The 25,733-nt window shown below is 42.4% G+C and overlaps 1 protein-coding gene across 1 annotated transcript; it reads left to right on the top strand.

The window, feature by feature from the left end:
• The first annotated feature begins 22,973 nt into the window (after positions 1-22,973).
• bet1 (Bet1 golgi vesicular membrane trafficking protein) lies at positions 22,974-25,210 on the top strand. Its single transcript, XM_048993593.1, has 4 exons — positions 22,974-23,130; positions 23,529-23,638; positions 24,285-24,341; positions 24,616-25,210. The coding sequence occupies exons 1-4, from the start codon at positions 23,112-23,114 to the stop codon at positions 24,769-24,771; spliced, it is 342 nt and encodes a 113-aa protein (XP_048849550.1). The 5' UTR covers positions 22,974-23,111; the 3' UTR covers positions 24,772-25,210.
• The last annotated feature ends 523 nt before the right edge of the window (positions 25,211-25,733 follow it).

Below are 25,733 nucleotides of genomic sequence, written 5' to 3'. Positions count from 1 at the left end.
ATGACACGAATGGCCTCCTCTCGTTTGTAAATTTCTTATGAAAGGCTGGGCAGGGTGTGACACGTTCAGGGATCTGAATATATGTGATTGTTACTTGTCTTTCTATATTTATTCAAATTGTCCAGTTATTTAGCTGAGTGTATAATCCAAAATAACAACTTAGCTAGGCAACACTTTGTGTACTGCCAGTTCCCAGATAAATGGGCCAAACAAATTTCTTTCCCGTGTGAATATCCATGTTTGCACTTTCCCATTAAAACACTGCATTTATCTGTGTATGTGTTACCAACTGTGTGAATAGTTGTTAGCAAAACGCGGTTTTATTGAAACAGATAAACAATCAGGGGAATTGAACTTGTTTAGTAGTAAACAAGTGAAAATAGTGATTTCTGCCCCAAATTACAGTGTTTTATCTAAATATTGGTATCTTAAGATTGCATAAAAATGCACATCACCACTGTTTGATTATACCGATAATGGAAAATGAAATATGCAGATCAATGATGTATATTGGTTTATCACGTCTACAGGCCAAGACTAAGAACACTGGCTTCTGCTGCTTATAGAATTTGAAGCATTTTGGAAAAACACAGGTAGCTTCAGGGCAGGTTCAGTGGAACCTGCTGGGATGTGTCCGAGTCTGATGTACATTAACACTGCACTTAAGTGTGTTTGCTCTAATGGCGGGCCATTTCAGGACATTAGCGCTTAGAACCCTGCAGAGCAACGTTATCCGTCCACAGTGCTGCTGAACCAGACTACAAACATGCTCGAAATATTAAATATTCCTTAGCCAGTATCAATTTCCTAAGCTTCTGCTTTGAGGAAATTAAATAAATATGCGTATTAATCATTTTCTATTGAACCATGAACAAAGTTACTGTCATAGCGGTTTAATGTTTCATTTTGGTTTTGAAGAGTTTTGTCCATTCGCATGCTGCCCTAGATACAGACGGCTTGGTAGGAGAAGCTAGCAGCATATGGTTTTTCATACTAAACCTTCTGCACATCTTCTCCGTTCTCCTGTTTCTGCACCAGCAAGCGCTCTGACTCTGAGGTGTCACACTCAAATCGCTGATTTATTCAAGATTACAGCCAATTGTTTTGTTTGCGTATAGAAAAAAAAAAAATAAATTGCAGATTTACATAGATTAAAATCTAACACCTCTTTAAGGCTTTGCATTATTAATGTGCCAATACGGGTTTTGCATTTTGAACAGAATAAAAATTACATTTTATATTGGGTTGATGTTGTTTTTATTTAAGGCGTCTTGCAGTGCGCTGTTTGGAAGGGATGCGATGAGTAAATCTGACAGGGATAAGAGACTGTCACTACAAAGACATTTTATGTAATCTATTTTTTACTGAATCACTTGTCTATCCCAGAATGTAGTGCCCCCCTCAGCCCCCCCTCACCGCCCCACAGACTTCTATCCCACTTCACTTCAAATGCAATTCGGACAGTTTTCACCATTAAAAAGCTAAGTCAGAAGTTTGCATTTCTTTGTTAAAATAATTTCTCAGAAGAGCTCACAGATAAGAGGTCAGTGGCTGAGGTCACAGGGGACAGACCACATCGGTATGAGTAGGAAGGGTTTTAATGCTACAAAACATACAAAGTTTCATCTTTATAACTAATATGTTCCAAATAACATAACCTGAAATGTTCCTTCCTGCTTTATAAATGAGTAAATTGAAAGCCACCATATGTGTGTGTATCGGTTTAAGAAAGCAAATACTATGCAAATAGTGTAATGTGATATGGATCCAATATTTATTACAATATTTATTTATTGTTTTTTTTTTTTTTCCAATCCATCCATCTTCCAAACAGCCTTCAAGGTCAGGGTGAGTCTGGAACCTACCTCACAGGACTCGAGGCAGAGGAGACTCGCTGAGATGCCAGGCCATCGCAAGACATGTTTGTTTTTTTTTTTTTTTTAAACATCATTTTTCCTAATGAAGACAAGAATGGCGGTCGAATGTAACAGGATATAGCTGAAATATTAAAATAATCCTTGAAACACATTCTGGGCTGGGGACCAGTTGTTAGCGTAGCTGCCCCGCTACGTCGCCGTACTACAGCTCAGGTCTACCGCAGAGCGGTACAAACATGTTTGAAAGTCACAGAAGGTCAGTCATTATCTGTCATAGCGATTGACCTTTAAAGCATCCTGAGGCCCCCCTGCCTCCCAGAGAGGCTTTGTGCGTGCGACCGCGAGTCACGTAGGCCCAGAAACATAAGCATGAAGACGCCAGGGGGGGACTCGGGGGTCCTGCTCCCAGTCCAAGTTCCCCCCCCCCCGAGCCTGGCATAGGGGCTGCGTGCAGGACGGGAACATTAGAGATTGACGCCGCCACCAAAAGGGCACACGGATGTGGCACACCCCCTCGCCCTTACAGATGCCAGCGCGTCTCGGCCTGTGAGTCATGCATCCTCTGCCGGGGCTTTGTGGGGATGTAAGCGATGACATCCCAAGGCTTGAGCAAAGACGACAGTGTTAATGACATCATTGATTATTGGAGTCAAAAGGCTGAGCCGTCGTGCGTCGTGATGGAATTACGTTGTGCAGTTCATTTATTCAGTGTAAGTGGACCTGTCTTAATCACAACTAAACAGAATCTGACTAGCAGTCATAGCCTTTTGTTAGTCCTGCAAACCGATTCTCGGCTACATGGCCATATTTGTTAGGCTTTATTGCCTATAATTCCATTCTCTGTACCACTCAGAGGCATGTTAAATACCAGTGGGTTTTAAACCCTGCAATTTCATATACTTTTCTCACAGACATTTTTCATTATGAACTTAGTAAACAAACCAAGCATAATTTAATTTGTGGACAAATCTAAGGTTTTGAAGGAGGAACAGAAAAATTGACCTAGATGGCAGTGTTGATCTTTACTGGAATAAGACAGCTAACATGCAACTGTGAAAGAGACACTGGAACTTCATACTTTGGTCATATTATGTATTTTCCTAACAGGGATGTTGTCTCTTGTTTACAGTATTAGAATTCTATTTGTTATTGTTATGGTTTGGAATTGATTTGTCCAAAAACATCATATGGAGGGCTAAATAAAATTTATAATAGATTATAAATATAAGTTGTAGCCAGGCTGCATGGTGGCTCAGAGCCTCACATCTCCACAAGGGTTGTGGGTTCAAATCCCGGGAGTGGTGTATGGTTCAATGGGCTAAGCCTCTGTGCACTGGTTTGAGCCCAGTCTCGATAGTCACATGCTCATATGCCCCATTGCTTTGACAATAGAGAGCAAGATGGGGCACAGTGATAAAAGGAATTTCCCTGTGGGGGCTAATAATGTATCACTATTCTAGGTTTCCCTGTTCTCCTTCTCTTTCTGGGAATATGTGTCCTCCAATGGACTAGCATCCTAGCCATGGGGTCCCCTGCCTTCCCCCCATTTTATTTTTGGGATTGGTTCACTGCACGGGGCGGCATGGTGGTGCAGTGGTTAGCATTGCTGGGGTAGACCCTGGATGGGACACCAGTCACTACAGGATACATGCCATCCCACTCATTGTAGGCAATCCAGAGACACCAGGTAACCGAACCGCATGCTTTGGACTGTAGGAGGAAACTTCTCAGAGTGGGTACCCTGATTCTAGTGTGTTAGCTAAGCAGCCTACCACTCAGAAGGAGGAGGTGGGGGGGGGGGGGGTGTTGACCTCAGGTCACCCACTGAAAGCCCCAGGTATGCAGAGTAGGGGGTCTATCAAATAGCGAACTTTGTACACTACTAATGTAATCAGTAAGCCAGCTATACATTTTATCATTATTTATTTTAATTGTTATACATGTCTTAATAAAAATGAGAGCTACTGTAGTATTGGGGGGGGGTGAAGGGGGGGGGGGGGTTCACACAGGACTCCATTCAAGCTAGAGCCCATGTAAACTCCAGACAGTAAGGCAACTGTGACACCTTCGAATTCACCTTACCATCCATGCGCGATTCATGCCAGAATAGCATAATGTGCTACAATTGTCATAATTTCAGTCACTCTGAACTGTGCAGATTTACCTAGTCATTTCACACTCATCACAGCCAAGTGCTTCCCAGAAGAAATCCAAATTAACATCATAACGGCGGGGACGCTCCCACAATGTCAATTTCATCGATTTGGTCAGCAGTCATGTGACCTCATAAGTGCACTTCCTGCCTCACATGTGTACGCCTTGATTTCTGATTAATGAATGGACAAACAGAAGGCAGTGATGAGCGGTGACATGTATCTGCGATGGGAGTCACATGACACCACGCGGGCGACAACGTAATGATTGCCTCTAGTAGGACTCCTGCGGATTTAATCACAGTTCCGTTGCGATTTAGCCAGCGGGAACCCAACTACAGGAAACGTGTGACTGTATAATTGGGATCCTGTGATAATGGTGCCCTTGCATGCGCCATGAAGTTTTCAGTATTAAGGGGAAGGTCCAGGTCTGTCTCTGCAGACAAAGATATGCACACTTGGGCATGAACCCAAAGAAAGGCAGTGTCACCTGCACAGACACAACCCAGTTAGACGTATTTGGCTTGCTATTCGGACGACTTTGTAGGCAGGCATACTGTAGGTCTCAGCGTTGATTTCGTGCACAGACTGAAAAATCAGGTGTCTAGATATTGATTGGTGAATATTTATACACAGTTGCGTGAACACAGCCTAGCTGTACTTTGTCATAGTGTAGGTCAATGCAGTAGCTAGTGCTCACTTGGCATTCTGAGCGCCCTCTCTATTCTACTGCGACAGTAATCACCATAAACGACATACGCTATGCTGATGTGGCAGGAATAAAATAACACATGGTAATAAACGCATTGTCCGCTCACATTAAATTTTGCGGCGTAACGCTTAACCTTGCGTCGCGCCGAAGCAAGAACCCGATTAGCTTAGCGCACCATTACCATTTGCGCGACATTAAGCATAATGAAGTGTTGCGGCTGAAATCCTTTATCAGATTAATTGTCTTTGGTGTTGCTCACTTTCTGGGACAAACGGATCATTTTTAATACAGCAAATTCAATGTTTACATCTCAACCGAGGACAAGTTTTAATGCATGTTTTGAAGGTAGTGCTCATCATGTAGTGAGATATTTTAGAATATTTGTGTTAAGAAGAGGTTACAGATTTATCGGCTAATGCTGATAGACGGCTGTTTGCTCCTCTGAAATAAACAAACTGAGAAAATGTATTTAGTGTATGGTAAGGCTTGATGTTGCAGGTGGGATGGGGGGCGAGTACACTGGTCTCGATTAAGGGCGATTAAACAGGGAGGAATGTGGAAAGGGGGCAGTAAGCGGACCTTATCTTCGAATGCCACATTTACACAGCTTGATAGGAACTGTTAGGTTTCTATAGTGAAATAGGGCAGATGACTCCAGTGCCATGATCCTTAGTCTCTGTAGTATTTATAATGCTGATAGCGTCTCCTAGAGGCACAAGCCCTCACAGCATAGTTCTGATCGGTTTGGAGTTAATCAGACAGGTCCGTCTCAAACTGCCAGCTATCAATTAGCCACGAAGGCCTGTAGCATGATCTTGATTGCTGAAGTATTGCAAAAAGTGTTTAGTGTCCTAATCAGTGCACCAGCATTGTGCCCATAGACATAGAGAACAGAGCGATATATGATGTTAACAGGCCACACTCAGGTCTCCACACACACCCTCAGGGCTCCAGATCATGAGATATTTACACAGCTGAGGGCAGTTTTTTTTTGGGGGGGGGGGGGTCACATTACAGAATCAGCCAGCATGTAGCACCACTGAAGCTGGGTTTCTGGCTCTTGCCCAAGGGCCTATAGACATGTGACTGTACTGCCAAGGCTGCGGCTTGAACTGGCAACCTTCCGGTCACAGACAGGGAGGCTTAGGCCGCCGAGCCACACTCACTGAACGACGATTCCCCGATGATGTCTCCATGCTACTGGAAGCCCTCTGTGACACAGAGCATTTCATATCTCTATATATACACACATCCACAGTATATATACAGTATACATACACCCACAGTGTACATACAGTATACATACACCCACAGTGTATATACAGTATACACACATCCACAGTGTACATACAGTATACATACACCCACAGTGTATATACAGTATACACACATCCGCAGTATATACACAGTATACACATACTGTATCCGCAGTGTATATACAGTATACACACATCCGCAGTGTATATACAGTATATACACATCCACAGTGTATATACAGTATATACACATCCGCAATGTATATACAGTATACACATACTGTATCCGCAGTGTATACACAGTATAGACAGATCCACAGTGTATATACAATATACATACATCCGCAGTGTATACACAGTATACACATACTGTATCCGCAGTGTATATACAGTATACACACATCCGCAGTGTATACACAGCGTACACACATTCACAGTGTATATACAGTATACACACATCCACAGTGTATATACAGTATACACACATCCGCAGTGTATACACAGTATACACATACTGTATCCGCAGTGTATACACAGTATACACACATCCACAGTGTATACACAGTATATACAGATCCACAGTGTATATACAGTATACACACATCCGCAGTGTATATACAGTATACACATACTGTATCTGCAGTGTATATACAGTATATACCCATCCACAGTGTATACACAGTATACACACATCCACAGTGTATATACAGTATACACACATCCGCAGTGTATACACAATATACACATACTGTATCCGCAGTGTATACACAGTATACACACATCCGCAGTGTATACACAGTATACACACATCCACAGTATATACACAGTATACACACATCCGCAGTGTGCCGTAGCTGCAGATGGACAAAGCGTGTTGTTAAATCCTATTGTGCACTTCAGATGAATAACAAAACGGTTGGACTTTTGTTTTGGATGATAAATCGGGTCTGGACAAGAAATGTGACATTTGCCAGCATCAACAAATGAAAGCAAATAATTTAGCGTTAAGAAGTTTCCAACCCACCTGCAAACTAATGGATCTGCTTGAACCACTTGAACTTGGTATTATGATTGATTACCAACTTTCTGCTTATCTACCAAATTGCAGTATGTGATGCTTTTCCAGACAACCTGAGCACACTGCGGATGTGTAGTATTCACTTACAGTGTACTTTGACTCAAACCGTTTCAGTTTGTTTTAATGTTGTGATCAACTTCATTTTAGGGAGCGTCTCTAAATAGCCGTGGTTAGTTAATGTGTGCGTGCCATGCGATTCATTGGCATCCCATCCAGGATGTTCCCCAGCCTTGTGCTTTGTGCAGCCTGGCATGGGCTCCAGAATCTCTCTCCAAAACCTTGAACTGCATAAGCATTTGGGTTACAGATGGAATGATGTTTATATGGTATACTCAGGAAATCAGTGGTAATGACGGATAAATGATGTTACTACAGTGAAATAGGAAAAAAATGATTTGACACTTTAATACCTTTATTGCATTTTGACTTTTGTATTATGCAGTATGGATCTGCAGCAGCTCCCATGTGAAGGAGGTCAATTTCGTGGCCCAACTTTGAAGCTATATGGTGGAATGAAAGCTTATAAAACCTAACACACCTGGGGATTGCTCAAGTCAGTGAATTAGGCAGCACAGATCGATGTTACCTGCTGCTTTTTATTCAGTGATTTTCATATGGACCTGCCAGTCTGTTGCATTCTGGGCTTCAAGGCTTCTCCTTCATGCTCTTCACAAGCTGGCAGGGGAGCAAGTTCATGCTGCTTCCCTCGGTGGGAAGGAAGGAAGGACCACAGGAGAGCAGAGGGGAAGCAAGGGGCACTGACATGACTCCCGCCAAGCGGCAGACAAAGGGGCTCAGTCCTCTCGGAGGCTATGCGGAGAGACGAGTGTAAGAGTGCAGCCAGGGAGAGCGGGGGACAGTCATGCAGGAGGTCCAGTGTGAGGAGCAACCAGGGAGAGCGGGGAACAGGCATGCAGGAGGACCGGTGTGAGGAGCAGCTAGGGAGAGCAGGGAACAGGCATGCAGGGGGTCCAGTGTGAGGAGCAGCCAAGGAGAGCAGGCAATAGGCATGCAGGAGGTCCAGTGTGAGGAGCAGCCAGGGAGAGCGGGGGACAGTCATGCAGGAGGTCCAGTGTGAGGAGCAACCAGGGAGAGCGGGGAACAGGCATGCAGGGGGTCCAGTGTGAGGAGCAGCCAAGGAGAGCGGGGAACAGACATGCAGGAGGTCCAGTGTGAGGAGCAGCCAGGGAGAGCGGGGGACAGTCATGCAGGAGGTCCAGTGTGAGGAGCATCCAGGGAGAGCGGGGAACAGGCATGCAGGGGGTCCAGTGTGAGGAGCAGCCAAGGAGAGCGGGGAACAGACATGCAGGAGTTCCAGTGTGAGGAGCAGCCAGGGAGAGCAGGCAATAGGCATGCAGGAGGTCCAGTGTGAGGAGCAGCTAGGGAGAGCGGGGAACAGGCATGCAGGGGGGTCCAGTGTGAGGAGCAGCCAGGGAGAGCGGGGAACAGGCATGCAGGGGGGTCCAGTGTGAGGAGCAGCCAGGGAGAGCAGGCAATAGGCATGCAGGAGGACCGGTGTGAGGAGCAGCCATGGAGAGCGGGGAACAGACATGCAGGAGTCCAGTGTGAGGAGCAGCCAAGGAGAGCGGGGAACAGGCATGCAGGGGGGTCCAGTGTGAGGAGCAGCTAGGGAGAGCAGGGAACAGGCATGCAGGGGGGTCCAGTGTGAGGAGCAGCCAGGGAGAGCGGGGAACAGGCATGCAGGAGGTCCAGTGTGAGGAGCAGCCAGGGAGAGCAAGGAACAGGCATGCAGGGGGTTCCAGTGTGAGGAGCAGCTAGGGAGAGCGGGGAACAGGCATGCAGGGGGTCCAGTGTGAGGAGCAGCCAAGGAGAGCAGGGAACAGGCATGCAGGAGGTTCGGTGTGAGGAGCAGCTAGGGAGAGCGGGGAACAGGCATGCAGGAGGTCCGGTGTGAGGAGCAGCCAGGGAGAGGGGGGAACAGACATGAAGGAGGTACGGTGTAAGGAGCAGCCAGGGAGAGCGGGGAACAGGCATGAAGGAGGTCTGGTGTGAGGAGCAGCCAGGGAGAGCAGGGAACTGTCCTCTCATGGACTGAGGGACATACAATGTTGTCCATGTGTCTGATTGCTTTTAGAAAAACTCATACAAGCTTTTGTTTTAAAAACCACGGTCCATGGATCCACAGATGTATAAGCGGGGATGTCTGCTCATGTTAAGCGACTGGGCTGATTCGGAAGTCCAATTCTATACTTGCATATCTTTAAGAACCCATCTGAACTCATTTTGATTTTCCTAATCAATGGTAATATTACACAATTATCACATTCATGTGCTAGAAATGGCACACAAATAAAGAAAAATAGTTTTATTTGTGACTATATAATATTTTGACTTACTCAGCATTACTGATGCAATATGCAGGAAAAATGTTTTTTGGTCTCAAAATCTTTGCTCTCTTGTATTAATGCAGATTATTTCCCCTTCAGCACCAGAGGAAAAATACCCTCCCCCAATTCATGTTATAAATCAACATTTATAAATGCTGGAGAAGGCTCATTATCAGGAACATCTTAATTTAAACACACCTGAATTAAATCTTTTTTAGCCGAGGGCTATGAACCCTGTAATGTCACCAAACTCCAGGATACATCCATTTAACAGAATGACAGAAAATAAACTCCATAATTGCCCTGTAAACAATACATTGGGTGTGGAACTTGGCGGTTAACTACGAGTAAAATCCAGGATTATAAATATCTCATCTGAAGCAGAATATTATAAAAAAAAAGCTCATTCTGCCTCCAGGACTTTGAAAAACAACCCACTGACAGCTGAAAGTCACTGTAAGTCAAGGCTGTACTGAGAGACATTCAAAAAGCTCAGGATAACCTACATTTAGTGCAATTTATAAGAATCACCTGGTTTGTTACCAGCATAAGTAAACAAATGAATCTGGATGAATTTGACCTTATGACGGCACCTGTATGCTTGTCACTCCTAGACTTCCCATGTGAATTGTTGTTTTCCTTTTGAGCTGACATACTTATTTCTAGGGGTGTCAGAAATAAGGGGGACGGAGGGGACGCGTCCCCCTAAATATCGGCAGAAGCCCCCCCCCCTTCCTTCCCAAAAAAATAAATAAAAGCGCATTCCTTGTCTTTTATTATGAATATGCATGCTGAGGCCGATTCGCCGCGAATGCGGAGGCTGGAGGAAGAACATACTTAATGGAGACTGTAGTTATGTATGTCAGAATCATTTTATCACATGACTTATTTTTATATGTTTTGTGAAACTATATGCTAAACAGTGTTAATCTTATTTTTAATGATGACATTTATATTGTTTTAAAATTCTTTAATTCGTTAATCACTTTTCTCATATATAGATCCCCCCCCCCCCCCCCCCCCCCCCCCACCGCCGCCACCATGCTGGGGAAAATTCGATCCCCCACATGTCAAACTCCTTCCGATGCTACCGCTTATCTGCACTTACATTTGCTTTTCCTGCTAGACCCGACCAAGATCTGCTCTGGAATTTCAATTATTTTTACTTGCCTATGATCCAAAGAATCATCTCATTAAAAAAAAATAAAAAATATTCAGAACTTGCCTAATAAGTGAAGGAGCAGCAGTGAGATTTATTATCCTGGCAATAAGACACTTTGAATATGCGGATGCTCTAGCACAGCCTGTGCTAAGGCGGTTCGTTCTTCATATCTGAGTGATAAGAGTCCAGTGAGGCTCGCTTGCCAGTCACTTGTAAATGCATCAGTGTGCTCAGGGCCCCCGCAGCCTCAGTTATAACACAGTTTGGCCCGAGCAGGGAGCCGTGACTCACTGTGATGAACATCGGGTCGCCGAGGCTCAGAGGTCATTCCTGCATATCTCGCATTTGCATTAATCAAGACTTTCAGCAAAGGCTCTAGATTTCCTCGGGGTGACATCAACTTGGGATGCGCTTTAAGCATGGACTGGTGTGAGACGTAGAACGGCTTGGAGATTCCAAGCAGACGTTTCTTTTTTTGCATGAATTAGCTCTGAAAAAGGCATATTAAAAGAAATTAATCCAATGGGAATAATAGCATAATGCTTCGGGATTTTCTTCCAGTCGTACCTGATGATACGGTATGGGGGGACTGCCAGACGCAAACTGGGGACATTCAGTCAGCACTTTGTCCAGCAACTGTCCAATTTCTCCGCCATCCTCTATTGGACTGGTCATAATCATCAGTGAATCATTATACATACTGAAAGACGGTGATTTATCCTCATTTTACAATACATGACGACATTCGACATTTGTATTCCCTGAACCAGTTCCCAGGTTTAAGGTGCTGACTGCCTTCACAGCACTTCCTGTGCATCGGCATCACTAGGGAGCACATATGAGGACTGGGGTCATGTGACCTTGCCTGGAAAAAGCAGGAAGTGGGGCTTTATTCACACTCCTAGCTATTCAAAATGCGGATATAAGGGGTGGAGGTGAACTGCTTCATATTGTGCCCTTTTTCCTGTGGTTAATTTTGGACTTGATTCATCTCAATAATGCAAATAAAGTCATTTCCGGTTAATAGAAACAGCCACAGGTATCCAAAGAGACTAACAAAGGGCCATTCTAGGCTAAAAGGTCCAAACTGCATGGATTTACTCAGAATTTCCTTCCCTTATTTTTTTGCATTTTTCCTCTGGTCAAAAAAGTTCCTTTGTTGCCTTTGTTATCCTACGGCTTAATATTTGGCTCAACTATTTATTTGCATACTTAATTACCGCGTTTGGTAATGCGTAACATTCAAATTGCCGTAAAACCAATCTTTGCATTTGTGTCTTCAGTATTAAAATTTGCATCAGTAATATTTAAAACTAAGCACAGTATAAAAGCATACTGTCGCTAAAACTGTAACAAAATGACATTCTGTGCACTCTGGCAACCTGACATTTGTTTTTACTTGTTTGTTATTTGATATAGGCAACAGGATGCAGGATCTACGCTCACAGGGATGTATGTCCGAGGTAAGCGGTGATATACGGCAGATGCATACAGAGTCTCATTCTTCTTGAGAACTTTATTTCTCATCTAATCCTGGGTGAGATTTATAGTTTACTCTCTTTATGCATTAGGCACATTTAAAAAGAAGCAATGGCATTGAAACAAGGAATGCAGAACATTTAACTTGTATCTGTAATTATGTTTAAATGTTAATTACTGTGCTGTTTTTCCATCCCTGTGCTGCAGCCTTGCTGAATACAGTAAATATGAGAAGGACTGACTTCCGATGAGAATCACCATTTGGGCTCATCAGTTGTTTGGTGCGGTGGTTAGCTATGTGTTTTTTTAAATTCTGTTTCAAAGTTTGAATTATTCAGAACTCAGAGTTTGTCACTGGAATGAAAAGAAAGATTTGACTTTAATGGAAGGGAAGAGGGGTACATCTTAAATTTAGTGCTAGTCTGGAGATTTAGTGCATTTTAATCAAGTTTCTTCTCGGGAACTGAAGGCTTACACTGCAATGATGAATGGTCTGTCAAGTCCTCCCAAGCTTGGACCTTGTCTACCATGAAAAGCTCCCAGCATGATAAAACCATCCAGATTGTGAAATGCCTCTGACTAATAGTAATTGTGCAAAATTTGATGAAAACCAAACAAAGTAAAGGAAGTTAATTTTTTTACACATGAGAGCACAAAAAAGTAAAAAAGTAACCCTTCACTCTACTGTAAGTCATGTTGGATAAACCCATAAGGGAAATGTACTGCAACACGTAAATGTAAATAGAATTGTATGCATAAATCATTCATTTATCTTCATGTGTTCTTATACCATATGAGTATTTTATGTGTTTGTCATTTGCTGATTTTTTTTTTATTTACTAATTCATATTTGTTTTTCACATTTACACTGATCAGGCAAAACATTATGACCACTTCCATGTGAAGTGAGTAATGGTGACTATCTTGTAAAAACGGCATATGTCAATGTCTGGGATATATTATATGGTAAGTTAATATTTGCTATTCATAGTCAACGTGTTGATTGCAGAAGAAATGGGCAGGGGGTAATTATGGCAGATGACTGGGAAGTACCCTGTTGGCAGGTCGTGGTTTTTCAGTCCTCAGATGACTCTGAGTAGGTACTCACCCCGCCTGACTGTGAGCACCCCACAAGCCTTGCTCATCGGTTTACATTTAGGTTAATAATTCAGAACACGGTTCTGACTGTTTACTCATAAAGAAATCTTCAACTAGAATATGGCAGTAAATGAATGGACACAGTTAATACGCAGTTATGCATTACTTAAAGACGGGGATACGTTCCGAGAAATGTGTCGTTATGTGATTTCGTCATTGTGCGAAATCTACATCATAGAGTTACACCTACACAAACTTCCACAAACCTTGATGATGCCGCCTACTACACGCCTGGTGACACATTTGTTAGCACTGTTGCCTCACACCCCCAAGGTTTGGGATTGAGTTTCTTCCAGGTACTCCGGTTTCCCCCCACAGCCCAGAAACATGCTGAGGCGAATTGGCGATGCCAAATTGCCTGTAGGTGTGCATGAGTGTGTCCTTCGATGGGTTGGTGCCCCATCCTGGGTTGTTCCCTGCCTTGCACCTGTAGCTGGACCCTCCCCCCCCCCACAACCCTGAATAGAACATACAGTTACAAAAAATTGATAGTAATACATAAAATTTGTTTGTAAGTGCACACTGCATATTTAATATTAAAAGCCTTGGCTTGGCTATGCCCCGGAACGAATGCCTTGGCAACCAGCCTCACTCACATATTATCTGTCTTTGTGACTGTGGAATCTCGCATTTCTCACCGTATCTTTTTAACTTTTTAAAGCTGTTAATTTTCCATTTTTAATACTGAATCCAAAACGTAGCGCTTCCAGTGTGTACAGTAGTAACTTTGTACATACATGGGCATACTTTACATGGTTTGTATATTATATAAAAGGGTCTGGATGGGACAGTAATTTGACCTGCAAGGTGTTCATAACAGTACCGTTTGTTTAGAAATTTGTAATAAATAGACTTTTTATGTCATCGCTCAGCCTGACAGACTGTCATGGGTTAATGTTGGGGGGAGGGTCACCAAACACAAATCCAAGCATTAGATGGAGTGGTGTAAAGCATGTCGCTACTGGACACTGGAGTAGTGGAAACGGGTTCTGTGGAGTGATGAATTGTACTTCTCTGTCTGGCAGTCTGGGTTTGGCGGTTGCCAGGAGAACGTTACCTGCCAGACTGCATTGTACCAACTGTAAAGTTTGGTGGAGGAGAAATAATGGTATGGGGTTGTTTTTCAGGGGTTGGGCTTGGCCCCTTAGTTCCAGTGAAGGGAACTCTTAATGCTTCAGCATACCAAGACATTTTGGACAATTCTGTGCTTCTAACTTTGTGGGGCCAATTTGGGGAAGGAAGGCCCTTTTCTGTCCCAGCACAACTGTGCCCCAGTGCACAAAGCAAGGTCCATAATGACATGGTTGGGTGAGTTTAGTGTGGAAGAATCTGACTGGCCAACACAGAGCTCTGACCTCAACTCCATCAAACACCTTTGGGATGAACTCGAATGGAGATTGTGAGCCAGGCCTTCATGTCCAACATCAGTGCCTGACCACACATATCCTCTTTAGGATGAATGGGCAGAAATTCCTACAGATACACTCCAAAATGATGTGGAAAGGCTTCCCAGAAGAGTGGTAGCTGTTATAGCTGCTAAGGGGGGGACCAATTCCATATTGCTGTCTATGGATTTAGAATCCATCAATTTTCTCAAACCACTTATCCTATTCAGGGTCACAGGGGGTCCAGAGCCTATGGGCACAAGGTAGGTAACAACCTAGGAGGGGGGGCAACTCATCGCAGGGCACACTCACACACAGTTCACTCACACATGCACACCTATGGACATTTGGTAACTCCAATCAGCCTCAGCATGTGTTTAGACTGTGGAGGAAAACCAGAGAACCAAGAGGAAACCCCACAATGACACAGGGAGGCCATGCAAACTCCACACACACAGAACGCTGGCCAGGTCCCAGAGGTGTCAGGTGACAGTGCTAACCACTGCACCAGTGCTGGATTTAGAATGAGATGTCAAAAGTTCCTGTCGGTGTCATGGACAGGTGTCCCAATACTTTTATCCATATACTGTAGAGTATCTCAGGCTAGTGCTGATTTTTCTTAAGTCTGAACACAGTAAAACTTATACAGACTACATTTCTTCAGTCTTTTATTCTTTAATTTGGCAACCGATTGCACTATATTCACTGTTTCTGTTTTGAAGAGAAAAGAGCGACGATCCACTGAGCGACACGCAAACAAAAAGGGTTTTTTAAGAAACAGAACAGTAAGGGGAAAGCCACAAAATAAAGGGACCTCGAGGGGTTAAGAACAAAAAAGGAAAAAAAGACATAACTAAAAGAACCATATAGTAATGCAATAGGGAACAGAGCAAAACCATGAGCAAAGCAGGGAAACAAATACTGCTACTAACATGCAATAACATGTACGATGATTGGCTGAAGAACAGGACAAAGACACACACTTAAGTACAATCAGAAGGTTAACAAGGGGCAGGTGGAATTATTTACAAGTAAAGAGGGCTAGCTATACTAGGAGTGACTGGGAAGACAAGTACAAGCAGAATATCATTAAACCAGTCACGGACAGGGTGGACCAAAAAAAAAGACATGAAGAAAAGACAGAGATAATACAAAAATGACAAAGGAATAAATAAACCGATATAAATGGCTGGAGACTGGAGAAGTTCAGCCTCTGAGCTGCTCACTCCATCCTCATACTCAGCAGGCCAGAGAGATGGGAAACACACTATGGGCTTAAAGACTACAAGACAAGACTATTATATTTTCCTATTCATAGCATACTCAAATAATGCCTCTACAACACTAAATGCAGATAGGCAGCCATGTTAATTGAAATATATTAATACAAATATGTCATTTGATTGATATAAGTGGTTACAAAATATGGATGGATGGATGGATGGATGGGTGCACTTACTGATCCACTCACATGGTTTCAGGCGGAGGCCAAACGTTCATCATCAGTGAATCACAGAGTTCCCCATTTTGGCCAGCTGACTGGTGTGAGATTTCGGTAACCAGTCTGCGCACTAATTTACTTGTATGTAGCAGTTGTATAATCTTGTAAATAGTAGGTAGGGTTTGGAAACTACCCCAACGCTTTTGACATGTTACTTTTAGATGCATGATGGAATAATATACATTTGCTGTAAGATGTCTTGCATGAGGGGCAGCATGGTGGTGCAGTGGTTAGCACTGTTGCTTCACACCTCTGTGACGTGGGTTCGAGTCTCCGGCTGGGTCGCATGTGTGTGGAGTTTGCATGTTCTCCCCATGGGTACCTCCGGGTACTCCGGTTTCCCCCCACAGTCCAAAAACATGCTGAGGCTAATTGGACTTGCTAAATTGCCCGTAGGTGTGCATGTGTGAGTGAATGGAGTGGGAGTGGAGTGGGAGTGTCCCCTGCGATGGGCTGGCCCCCCCATCCTGGATTGTTTCCTGCCTTTGTGTATGAAATACACAAAAATGCAATTGTGTATTTCATACACATTCCCGTGCTTCCGGGATAGGCTCCGGACCCCCCGCGACCCAGTAGGATAAGCGGTTTGGAAAATGGACGGATGGATGTCATGCATGAGTGTGTAAATGTGAGTGTTATGCTAGATGCGTGTGAGTTGCCTATCCTGGAATCAGACTCAGCCCTTTCCCTCTAGGGATGGCAATGAGAAGGCCATTGCTGATTCAAGGGGATACTGCTGACGAACGTCAACCGGGCTCGTCAAGGAGACACTTCAATGCCACACAAGGGCTTGACCCCCAGATAGCAGCACCGCTGGGGGGGGCAGTGCCAAGGCCATTCTTCAAGACATTTTAATCGCTGTAAGATGTGTTTCTCCTTTAACCAGGGTTAGTAGAGGAGACAGGAAACAGTATTTTTAATTATATTTCTGATATCTGCAGGAAATGGGTTCTGTCACACCATTCACATATAACCCCCCCCCCCAAGGGTTCTTTTATCTATTTATTTTAAAATAGCAGGATCCATATGCTAGGTCTTTTACATTCACAGGACAATCCTACTACAGAATACAATCAATGACCGGTTCTGAAGTGATGAAGTGTCATTATATACCTGAGTGAAGATATCACTTCACTTCACTAAAATGGGATCCAGCAAATATGTAGTGAAGTCTAGTGCTGCTTCTTTCCAAAGGATAAATAGATTAAATAGGTAGTGAGATGCTTATGATCCTGCTTAACATGATTAAACCATAGAAAGATACAAAGACATCTAAAATAACTTTCAAAGTCAGTCTTGTAACTTAATTTACATTTATATCATAGACTATGTATCATTGTGTATCATTTCTAATTACATTTAATATGGTTTTGTTCTTTGTAAATCCCTCCAGAATGTTACATTTGTCATTTCATGAGAAGGTCACGCTAACAATGGGAACAAATACATGTATAAATGTCTCAACACCTCACCACACACGTCAAATTAGCGCAGTTGTCAACCAGGGCTCTCAACAGCAAAACAGGAAGCATAATTGTTCTCATGTGAGGACGCTGAGGAACAAGTTCTGCTGCCAGCATCCATGCCTGACAGCTCCAGCCACACATTAGTGGACCTGTTACGGTACTAATGCACAGTAGCGGCCTCAACACATACGGCAAAAAAAAAATTTTTAAATGCAAATGAATAATATTCCTACTGCAAAGCAGTATATATTACAACAGAAGCAATTCAACTCTACTGAGCTTCATAAGCACAAAGCAACTGACAGTATCTTACTTGCAATGGACGATTTGCATAAAGTCATCCAAAAATCTAGGTCTCTCTCTCTTAGACGTCACACAGTGTACTAGAATTAGGGGTGCATGGGGGCTGAATGTGCATCACGTGGCACTGACAAGGTGTGCTCCAGTCCACTGGTGAAGGTAGCATTCAAGACATTATAGAAGTAATGCTATAACATCTTTCTTGGCAGTTTGTCCAGGGCAGAGTCTTGGTGATCCGGTGCCAGGAAGAATAAGGCATGAGGCCGGGGGGCCCTTTGCATTGTGGGAGTTACCCAGAGGAAGCTCGCATGCTGAAAGAGGCATAATTTGGAAACATGACTGGCACAGAGCCGAGGGCATCGCACCCCAGCCATGGAAGGGGCAGGTCACACTGTCACCCATTGCACTCCCCCGTTTCCAGATCAAAAGTTCTGAAAAATAAAATGAGGCAATAACTGACAATGCTGAATGTAATCAAAGGCAGACTAATCATACAACTTAGTATGAATAATGTACCAGATAATTAATATGACATTACCTGGGCTGCTGATTTTTACAAGCAAATGAGCTTTTATGTACAACCCTAATTGTAATTAAACATAACATGGCAAGTTGAAAAGGTAATGCCATGATATTAAAAATGTATCTGATTGATTCGAGTTGCTTAAATTCTGACTTTATTTGTCAATGTTTTTAGATGGTCTACTCAAGTATGGTTTTAATTATCAGGACGCCAAGATGAATTTGAGGTTACATGTTTGCCTGCTTCCTATAACGTTTTGGCTGACTTGGCGGACTCCAGAAAAACTATTATCATGACAAATGACAGTTATTAGTGGAAACGACAAGGCAGTTTGTTGTTTTTACATACAAAGTGCCAAATGTCATACTGTTTCATGAACACCAGATCATCTCCCATGTTCTGGTAAAAATTCATTTTAAATCTTGCGTTCTATACTGAGTGATGCTTAAAATAAAATTTCAACCAGTTAAATGATTTTTTTTCTCAGTATGGATCAGAAAGTATACTGACACATGAAAATTATTGTAAAGATTGATGGATGCTGTGGAATGTGATAAGTTAAAGACATTTTTCTTCCACAAAAAATCCAGTAAAGGCAATGAAAAATATTAAACTCATGCATGAAAAAGAGCATTTAACAATTCCAATACAGATGCTCCTCTACTTACAAACTTTCAGTTTACGAACGTTCACACGAAGAGGACTGTAAGTCCAAATTATGTTCCTTGGGTTCCTGTTTCCAATTTTTTTTTCTACGCTCCAGTTCCGCCTAGTACGACTTCTGGCCGCTACTCCCAGCATCCCAGTTCTTTGTACTTGCGTACTGCATACCCTTAAAATGATGCTGAATAACGACTTACGAACATTTCAAGTTTCGTTACATAACTCACTTGTAAGCAGAGGAGCGTCTGTACATCTAAAGCATGGTTTGTGCATGAGCTCTTATGCGTTACGACCTGTGTTATAATGGTACATTGGAAGCCGATGACAGAGACAGAGGGATGCAGGTTTGGTCATGGATCACTTGAGGGATTTATGGAGAATTTGTTTTCTTTGAAACTACGTTTAGCCCTCAGTTCTGCCAACAGCTAATGCCAAATGATGTCACTTATTACAGTAAATCAGTGTCTGCCAATGTGAGCGGGAAGGAAGGGGATATTTAATTTGTTTGTTTTTTCTTCTTCTTTGATTGGTTTGTGTTTTATTCAAATTATTGTATTTTGTGTGCCTTTGTTTTGGGTTATTTTGTTGTTTTTTCATTTGTGATTAATTAATTGATTTGTTGGTTAACGTATATTGAGAAGCGTGTGAGAGACGACGGGGAGAACGGGCGGAGTGATTTGAATCTAGGACAGACGATCGGTAGCGGGACCCGATGTGGTATAATTGCACGGTGATTCTGCGTTTTAAAATAATGTTCGTATTCTCTGTTGTATGTTCATGGGTATAAGTGGCTCTCTGTCCTATTTTCCTTGCTGGGTTTTTTTTCTCAAGTGCCTGATGAGCGGCGCGCATCGAGGAGGCATCCCAGTGACAAGCGGCGAACTGTAGACTTCATACCAATTGCACTTTGGGATACATTTTATATGTTTTACCATGGGCCAATGTAAATAACTTCTTTTATTTGGCGTGTGTGTTTTTTGGTTTTTCTTATGGACAGCAGTGTGGTTGGATTGTATATATATATATATATGACTCCTGGCTTTTGCTTTTGGGGGGTTTAATACCTGCTTATAGTAAGGGGGGTCCAGCTAGTGCCCTGCCATCAGCATTTAGGATCTTTGTCAAAGTCAAAACAAAACATCTTTTTTTTGTCATCATTTCAGCTATATGGTGCAATAGTCAGACACTGAGATGAAATTTCGATCTTATTAGTCGCAGCGCAAATGAAAAGATAACGAACAGAATATAAATGTGAGACATTTAAAAATGAAATATGAAAAAATAAGACAGAAAATACAGAAAGAGGGAAATGGAATTAAATAAACAGGAATGTGCAATAAAAAGACAAACGTAATTTGGTTTCAGTGTTATGGTAACAGGGCACAGTGGAGGAAAGTTAGCCCATTTACCAAGAATGGGAGGGGCCAGACTGTTCAGCAATTGAACATCCTGGTGAAAAAGCTAATTTTAAGCATCAGCGGCATGGCTTTGAGGCTGCAGAACCTCCTACCAGAGAGCAGGGGGGTAAAGAGGTTTTGAGAAGGATGGGATGAACATTTGACCATTGCAGTCTCCCCCCCCCCCCAGATGTAGTGACCATTGTAGGTGTTCACTGCACTTTTAAAGACCTGTTGCAAGGGAAATGCAGTCTGAGGCACTGCAGGATGTGAATCAGGCTGTGATACACTTTGAAAGGATGTTCTCAACGGTGTCCCTGTAGAAGGTAGACAGGATGGGAGGTAGTAGTCTCGCCTATCTCAAGAGCCACAGGAAGTGAGTTTGCTCCTGGGCCACCTTCATCAGCGATGATACACGCTGATTCCAGGAGAGATCCTCAGTGAGGTGTATACTCTTTAATGTATTGCTCTTGGCTGTGCTGACAGAAAAATCACTGATGTATAGAGGATTATGTGCCCCCCCCTCCCTCCAGTGTTATTTTGAAATCCATTTTCTAGCTTTAGCAGACTATTATATTTTATGACATTTGGGGTTAGCCAAAATGCTAATGTCTTTCAAATGAGGTCCCAAACTCAAAAATCCATTATTAAATAAAACCTCAAGGAATTGGCTTCAGAAGGTACAGGATTTAGATTCAGCATTATCTCGATTATTGACATTCACAGAAGTTTTTTTTTTTTGCCAGTTGGCTTATGCTGTTCAATTTTTAAATGAAGTACAGGAAAATAGATTCAGTAAGATTAAAAAAGTAAGGTTGACTGACAAGCAGAAACACCCATTTTTTTGGCATGAACCTGACATTACAAGCTATAGTTTGTATTAAAGCGTCAAATGTGCATGCAATGTGTCATTTATAATGATGCCGATAGGAAAAATGCTGGGTACAACTGTTATTTATAAACAAAATGGGGGTGGATGGGTGCACTCCCCATAAATTAAGCTGACCTGGGGGGGGATCCCCACAATAACACCCATCAGTCCATTGAAAAAATGCCCAGTATGTCAGATGGTCAGTCCAACCCTGGTTCAGGCCCTGTTAATAATAATCCAGTCCTGCAGTTCCAATTGAAATCTTGTATACAGACACAACAAACATGCCACTTTTGTAATGCAAAATAAATAGTCAAAGCACATTTAACATATTTTCTTAGGAAAAAAAAATTGCAAGAATAGACTAAATACACATTGTATGGACCTCAGACATTTGTAAAGAATTCAGCGGCTTTAATTTGTTTAATTTGGCAGACCAGGCTTCAGTGAGGATTTATGTACTACAAAATCCTAGACAGATATGAAAACATTAATTAGTTCTGTTACCTGAACATTTTTTTTTGCAATGTATAATATTAATGCATGAAGGCACAGTGAGTAGTGTTGTTGTCCCATGCCAATAGAACTGAGAGTTTGCAAGCTTTCCCTACGTCATATGGGTTTCTCGCTATGTTTCAAAGACATACAGTTAAGCTACTGTTGCCTGTAGTGTGTTTGTGAGATAGAACCCATCCATCCATTTTCCAAACCACTTACCCTACTGGGTCGCGGGGGGTCTGGAGCCTATCCCAGAAGCTATGGGCACAAGGCAGGGAACAACCCAGGATGGGGGGCCAGCCCATCGCAGGGCACACTCACACACCATTCACTCACACATGCACTCCTACGGGCATTTTAGCAACTCCAATTAACCTCAGCATGTCTTTGGACTGTCGGGGGGGGGACCGGAGTACCCAGAGGAAACACGTGGAGAACATGCAAACTCCACACACATGTGACCCAGGCGGAGACTCGAACCTGGGTCCCAGAGGTATGAGGCAACAGTGCTAACCACTGCACCACCAAACCGCCCCAAGAGAGAGAATATGCCCCATGATTGACTGACATCTCATTAAGAATTTATTCCTGTCTTTTACCCTATGCTGCTTAGATAAATGGTTGTAAGATAGATGACCGCTGTAAAAATTTGAGCTTTAAAACTGTAGTTCAAACGTCAGGCTTCACAGTACTGTATATGGCTCACTGAAGTTGATTATAAAACTGAAGTTAGATATTTAAGAGATTTTTATTTCTTTAATCTGAGCTCGCGAATATATTACAAAAAAGCTAAATTAAAACCCATTAGAATTTATGTGAATCACACTACAAACAGATTTATAAAGCGGAACAATGGAGACTACCGATCCGAAACCGAAAATACTGCATGATCCGCTATGGCTCACGGGAGCTGTAGTTTTATAGCATTTATGATTGGCCCGCGTTGGAAAATTATACTGCAAAATAAATATCAGAAGTAGGCCAAATATTAATCATGGTTTATTTTGAACAATTTTATTTAGCATAATTTAACTGTTTCTGCCCACAACATGTACTCAGCAATTCTTTAATAACCACATACGGTCATTTCAACAGATCAAATTCAGTTGTAAGGACTCATTTATCCAGCTACCAACGGGGTAGGATCGCTGCCGGCTTCCGTATGATGTCGTGGCGTTTCACTCTAACCTGAAATGGAAACATGCTAGCTTAGCACAGGGATCAAACGAAATAAATAAAAGGTATTTCTATACACCATTGCCGCAACAGCTTTAAACTATCAAAATGAGGCGCGCCGGTATGGGTAAGTAGGTTTACTTGCTACCATCGTGATAACTGGTAGGCTAGTACTAATGCTAGAATAGCTACTAGAAGGCACATCACAAGAAAATTACTTGGCCCCATTTTAATTTACTGCATTATTTTCCCCCCTCTAAACGTTATTTTTTAAATAACCGCAACGGTCGTTTCATTTGCGCTCTTATATCTATCATTATGTACTCAAGTGTTACCATCACTGTTTATCAAGTGGATGAATTTCGAAGCCTGGAGTTTCTTGTAATGCTTCTGTCCATGAGATGAATTGAACCATTTAAAACTAAGAGTCAGGGTAGATGTTCATAGCTGTTAATTTAATCACAAGAACAAATTGCTGTATTGTGTGTATGAGGACCCCTGCTCCCCTGTGCTATGTGACACAAGGTGATGGGGCACCCCCAGGAGGGTATGTTGCAAGTGGATACAGTGCTCAGGAAACAGAAAATGAACATTTGCAAGATGGATTAAAGAAAAAGGTAGAAGCTCTGAAACATGTAAGTAATGCTGCAATATATGTTTCTGGCATCTGTATAGACGGCATGCCTTCAAGTGTGCTCCCTTCTGTCTGGGTCCTCAGCCAAACTATAACATTGATTTGATTCACAATCTGTTAGATTCTGGAATAAAATACGATTTTGGTAGGTTTCCTTCAAATTCAAACAAGCTCAAGAGGAATTTGTAAATGCATTTCTCTTAATAAAGCTTTTGATATATAAATTGTGTTGTTTCCACTCGGTCCTTTCCACTGGGCCAGGCTATTGGTGATGTCATGTAAATTTGACCTTTGCACAGTTAAATCATTTAAGACAAACAGCACTGTGTCAGGGTGGCCAACTTTGGTCAGCTGACTGGAGTGAGATTTTTATTTAGAGACAAATCTGCACACACCTGAACACATATTTACATGTATATAACAGTTTTGTTACCTTGTAATTGGTTTGTATGGTTTGCAAACTACCCCACTGCTTTAGTTTGCAGCTGATTTTAGGTTTATAATGGAATAATGTGGATTTGCTGTAAGATTCCTTGTGTGAGAGTCACGCCAGATGCCTGAGGGTTGTCTGCCCTGCTGTGTCCATAAACTTGGCAGCCATGTATTGGGTATAAAAAGAAAACACCGCTTTCCCTGTTTCTTCCCAGCTTTCCATTGACATTGGAGCAGAAGTGAAATATCAGAATACAATGTTGAAAAGTATGGTAAGACTTTGCCCTTATTGGATAGAAATTTCAGGGATGTGAAATAATCTCAGAAGCAACTTCAGAAAATAACCCTAAAACCACATAATGTGACACCCTTTGCACCAATAGAAACCTATCAATCAAACTAATCTCAGTTTATATTCACAGTTAACACATTTTTGTTAGATTGCTATTGCGACAATTTGCATTTCTAAAATTACAAAGTTAAATACAGCATTTTTAAAGGATTACCTCTTTGACGCTTGTCTTTGCCTTCTCTGACTCTACACAGGACTCAGACTTTGACTCCACAGGTGGGTTTCTGCAGGCCACCATGGGCAGACTGAAGCTGCTTTCTAGAGGCAGCCAGACCAGGATCTACTGCTACATGCTGCTGTTCGCCCTCTTCGTCTTCTTCGTTCTCTACTGGGTGATCAGACTGAGGTGATGAAACGGCAACATCCCTACCCCACAAACCAGAAAGTGTGCCATGCTTCACTGGAGCAGAGATTCAGGATGTGTTTCAGATTTGTTTTAAAAGGCGGACTGGGATCTCGAAAAAATATATACGGCCCGTTGGCGTAAATTGATCTGGCCAATATGGATGTATGACGTCTCATATAGAGTGTCAGAACTTATAGATACTGCCATTCTGGGTAATTCTTTTATAGCAATTACGTAAAACTCTGTTTTGCTTTTGAGACTGAAAAATATTGGTTCTTGTTTATATTTACTAATACTGTGTACCTGTTGTCTGTTTATGTGGGGAAAAAATCCTAGAGGGAGCTGTATTCGATTGAGTGTAAATCCCTCAGTGTCCAACAGTTTTTCATCTGTATCAAAAGTGTAAATTATGTAATTACAAAAAATAATATGCCTGAAAAAGGTTTAGCTCTTTTGTGTCTTTTGGGCTTTGCAAATATGATTGTTTTTTCCCCCACAGCAATCTAATAAGTATTTCCCAAACACAAACAGGAAGTGGTATCCAAACCCCGCATTGGTCGGGGCACAGTGACAAATTCCCGTGCTCCTTCTTGCCAGTCCACCCCTGGCGTTTCTCAAAAGCGTGAATCAAATTTGCTTTTATTTATTCTCATCATTGTGGTCTCATTTAATACTTTTATTTGCAAATTGTATCTGTACAGGAATTCAGTGATTGTCACATACTCCATCTTACTTTCCTATGAGATGCGTAAATGTAAAGTTGAACGTGAAGCTTGGGGTCAGAGCACAGAATCAGAATTTATTCAACACCCTGGAGCAGTTTTAAGGCTCCAGCAGTGACATGATGACTCTGCCAGCCGAAGAATCACACCAGCAACCTTCTGATCACAGGCATGGATTCCCAACCTGCACAGCCACGCATTGCCTTCAACCTTTAGTGAATGACTGTTTGATTGGATGGATGGA

The sequence above is a fragment of the Brienomyrus brachyistius genome, chromosome 23, assembly GCF_023856365.1.
Source record: "Brienomyrus brachyistius isolate T26 chromosome 23, BBRACH_0.4, whole genome shotgun sequence".
Taxonomy (NCBI): Eukaryota; Metazoa; Chordata; class Actinopteri; order Osteoglossiformes; family Mormyridae; genus Brienomyrus; species Brienomyrus brachyistius.
The sequence above is the reverse complement of the archived record's forward strand: the minus strand, read 5'-3'. Positions and strand labels throughout refer to the sequence as shown.

Bases quoted from the DNA above. Each gene is read 5' to 3' on its own strand.
- bet1 (XM_048993593.1), top strand. The intron at 23,639-24,284 runs GTAAGTAATGCT...GTTTCTTCCCAG, and splicing joins AGGTAGAAGCTCTGAAACAT to CTTTCCATTGACATTGGAGC. The intron at 24,342-24,615 runs GTAAGACTTTGC...GACTCTACACAG, and splicing joins ATACAATGTTGAAAAGTATG to GACTCAGACTTTGACTCCAC.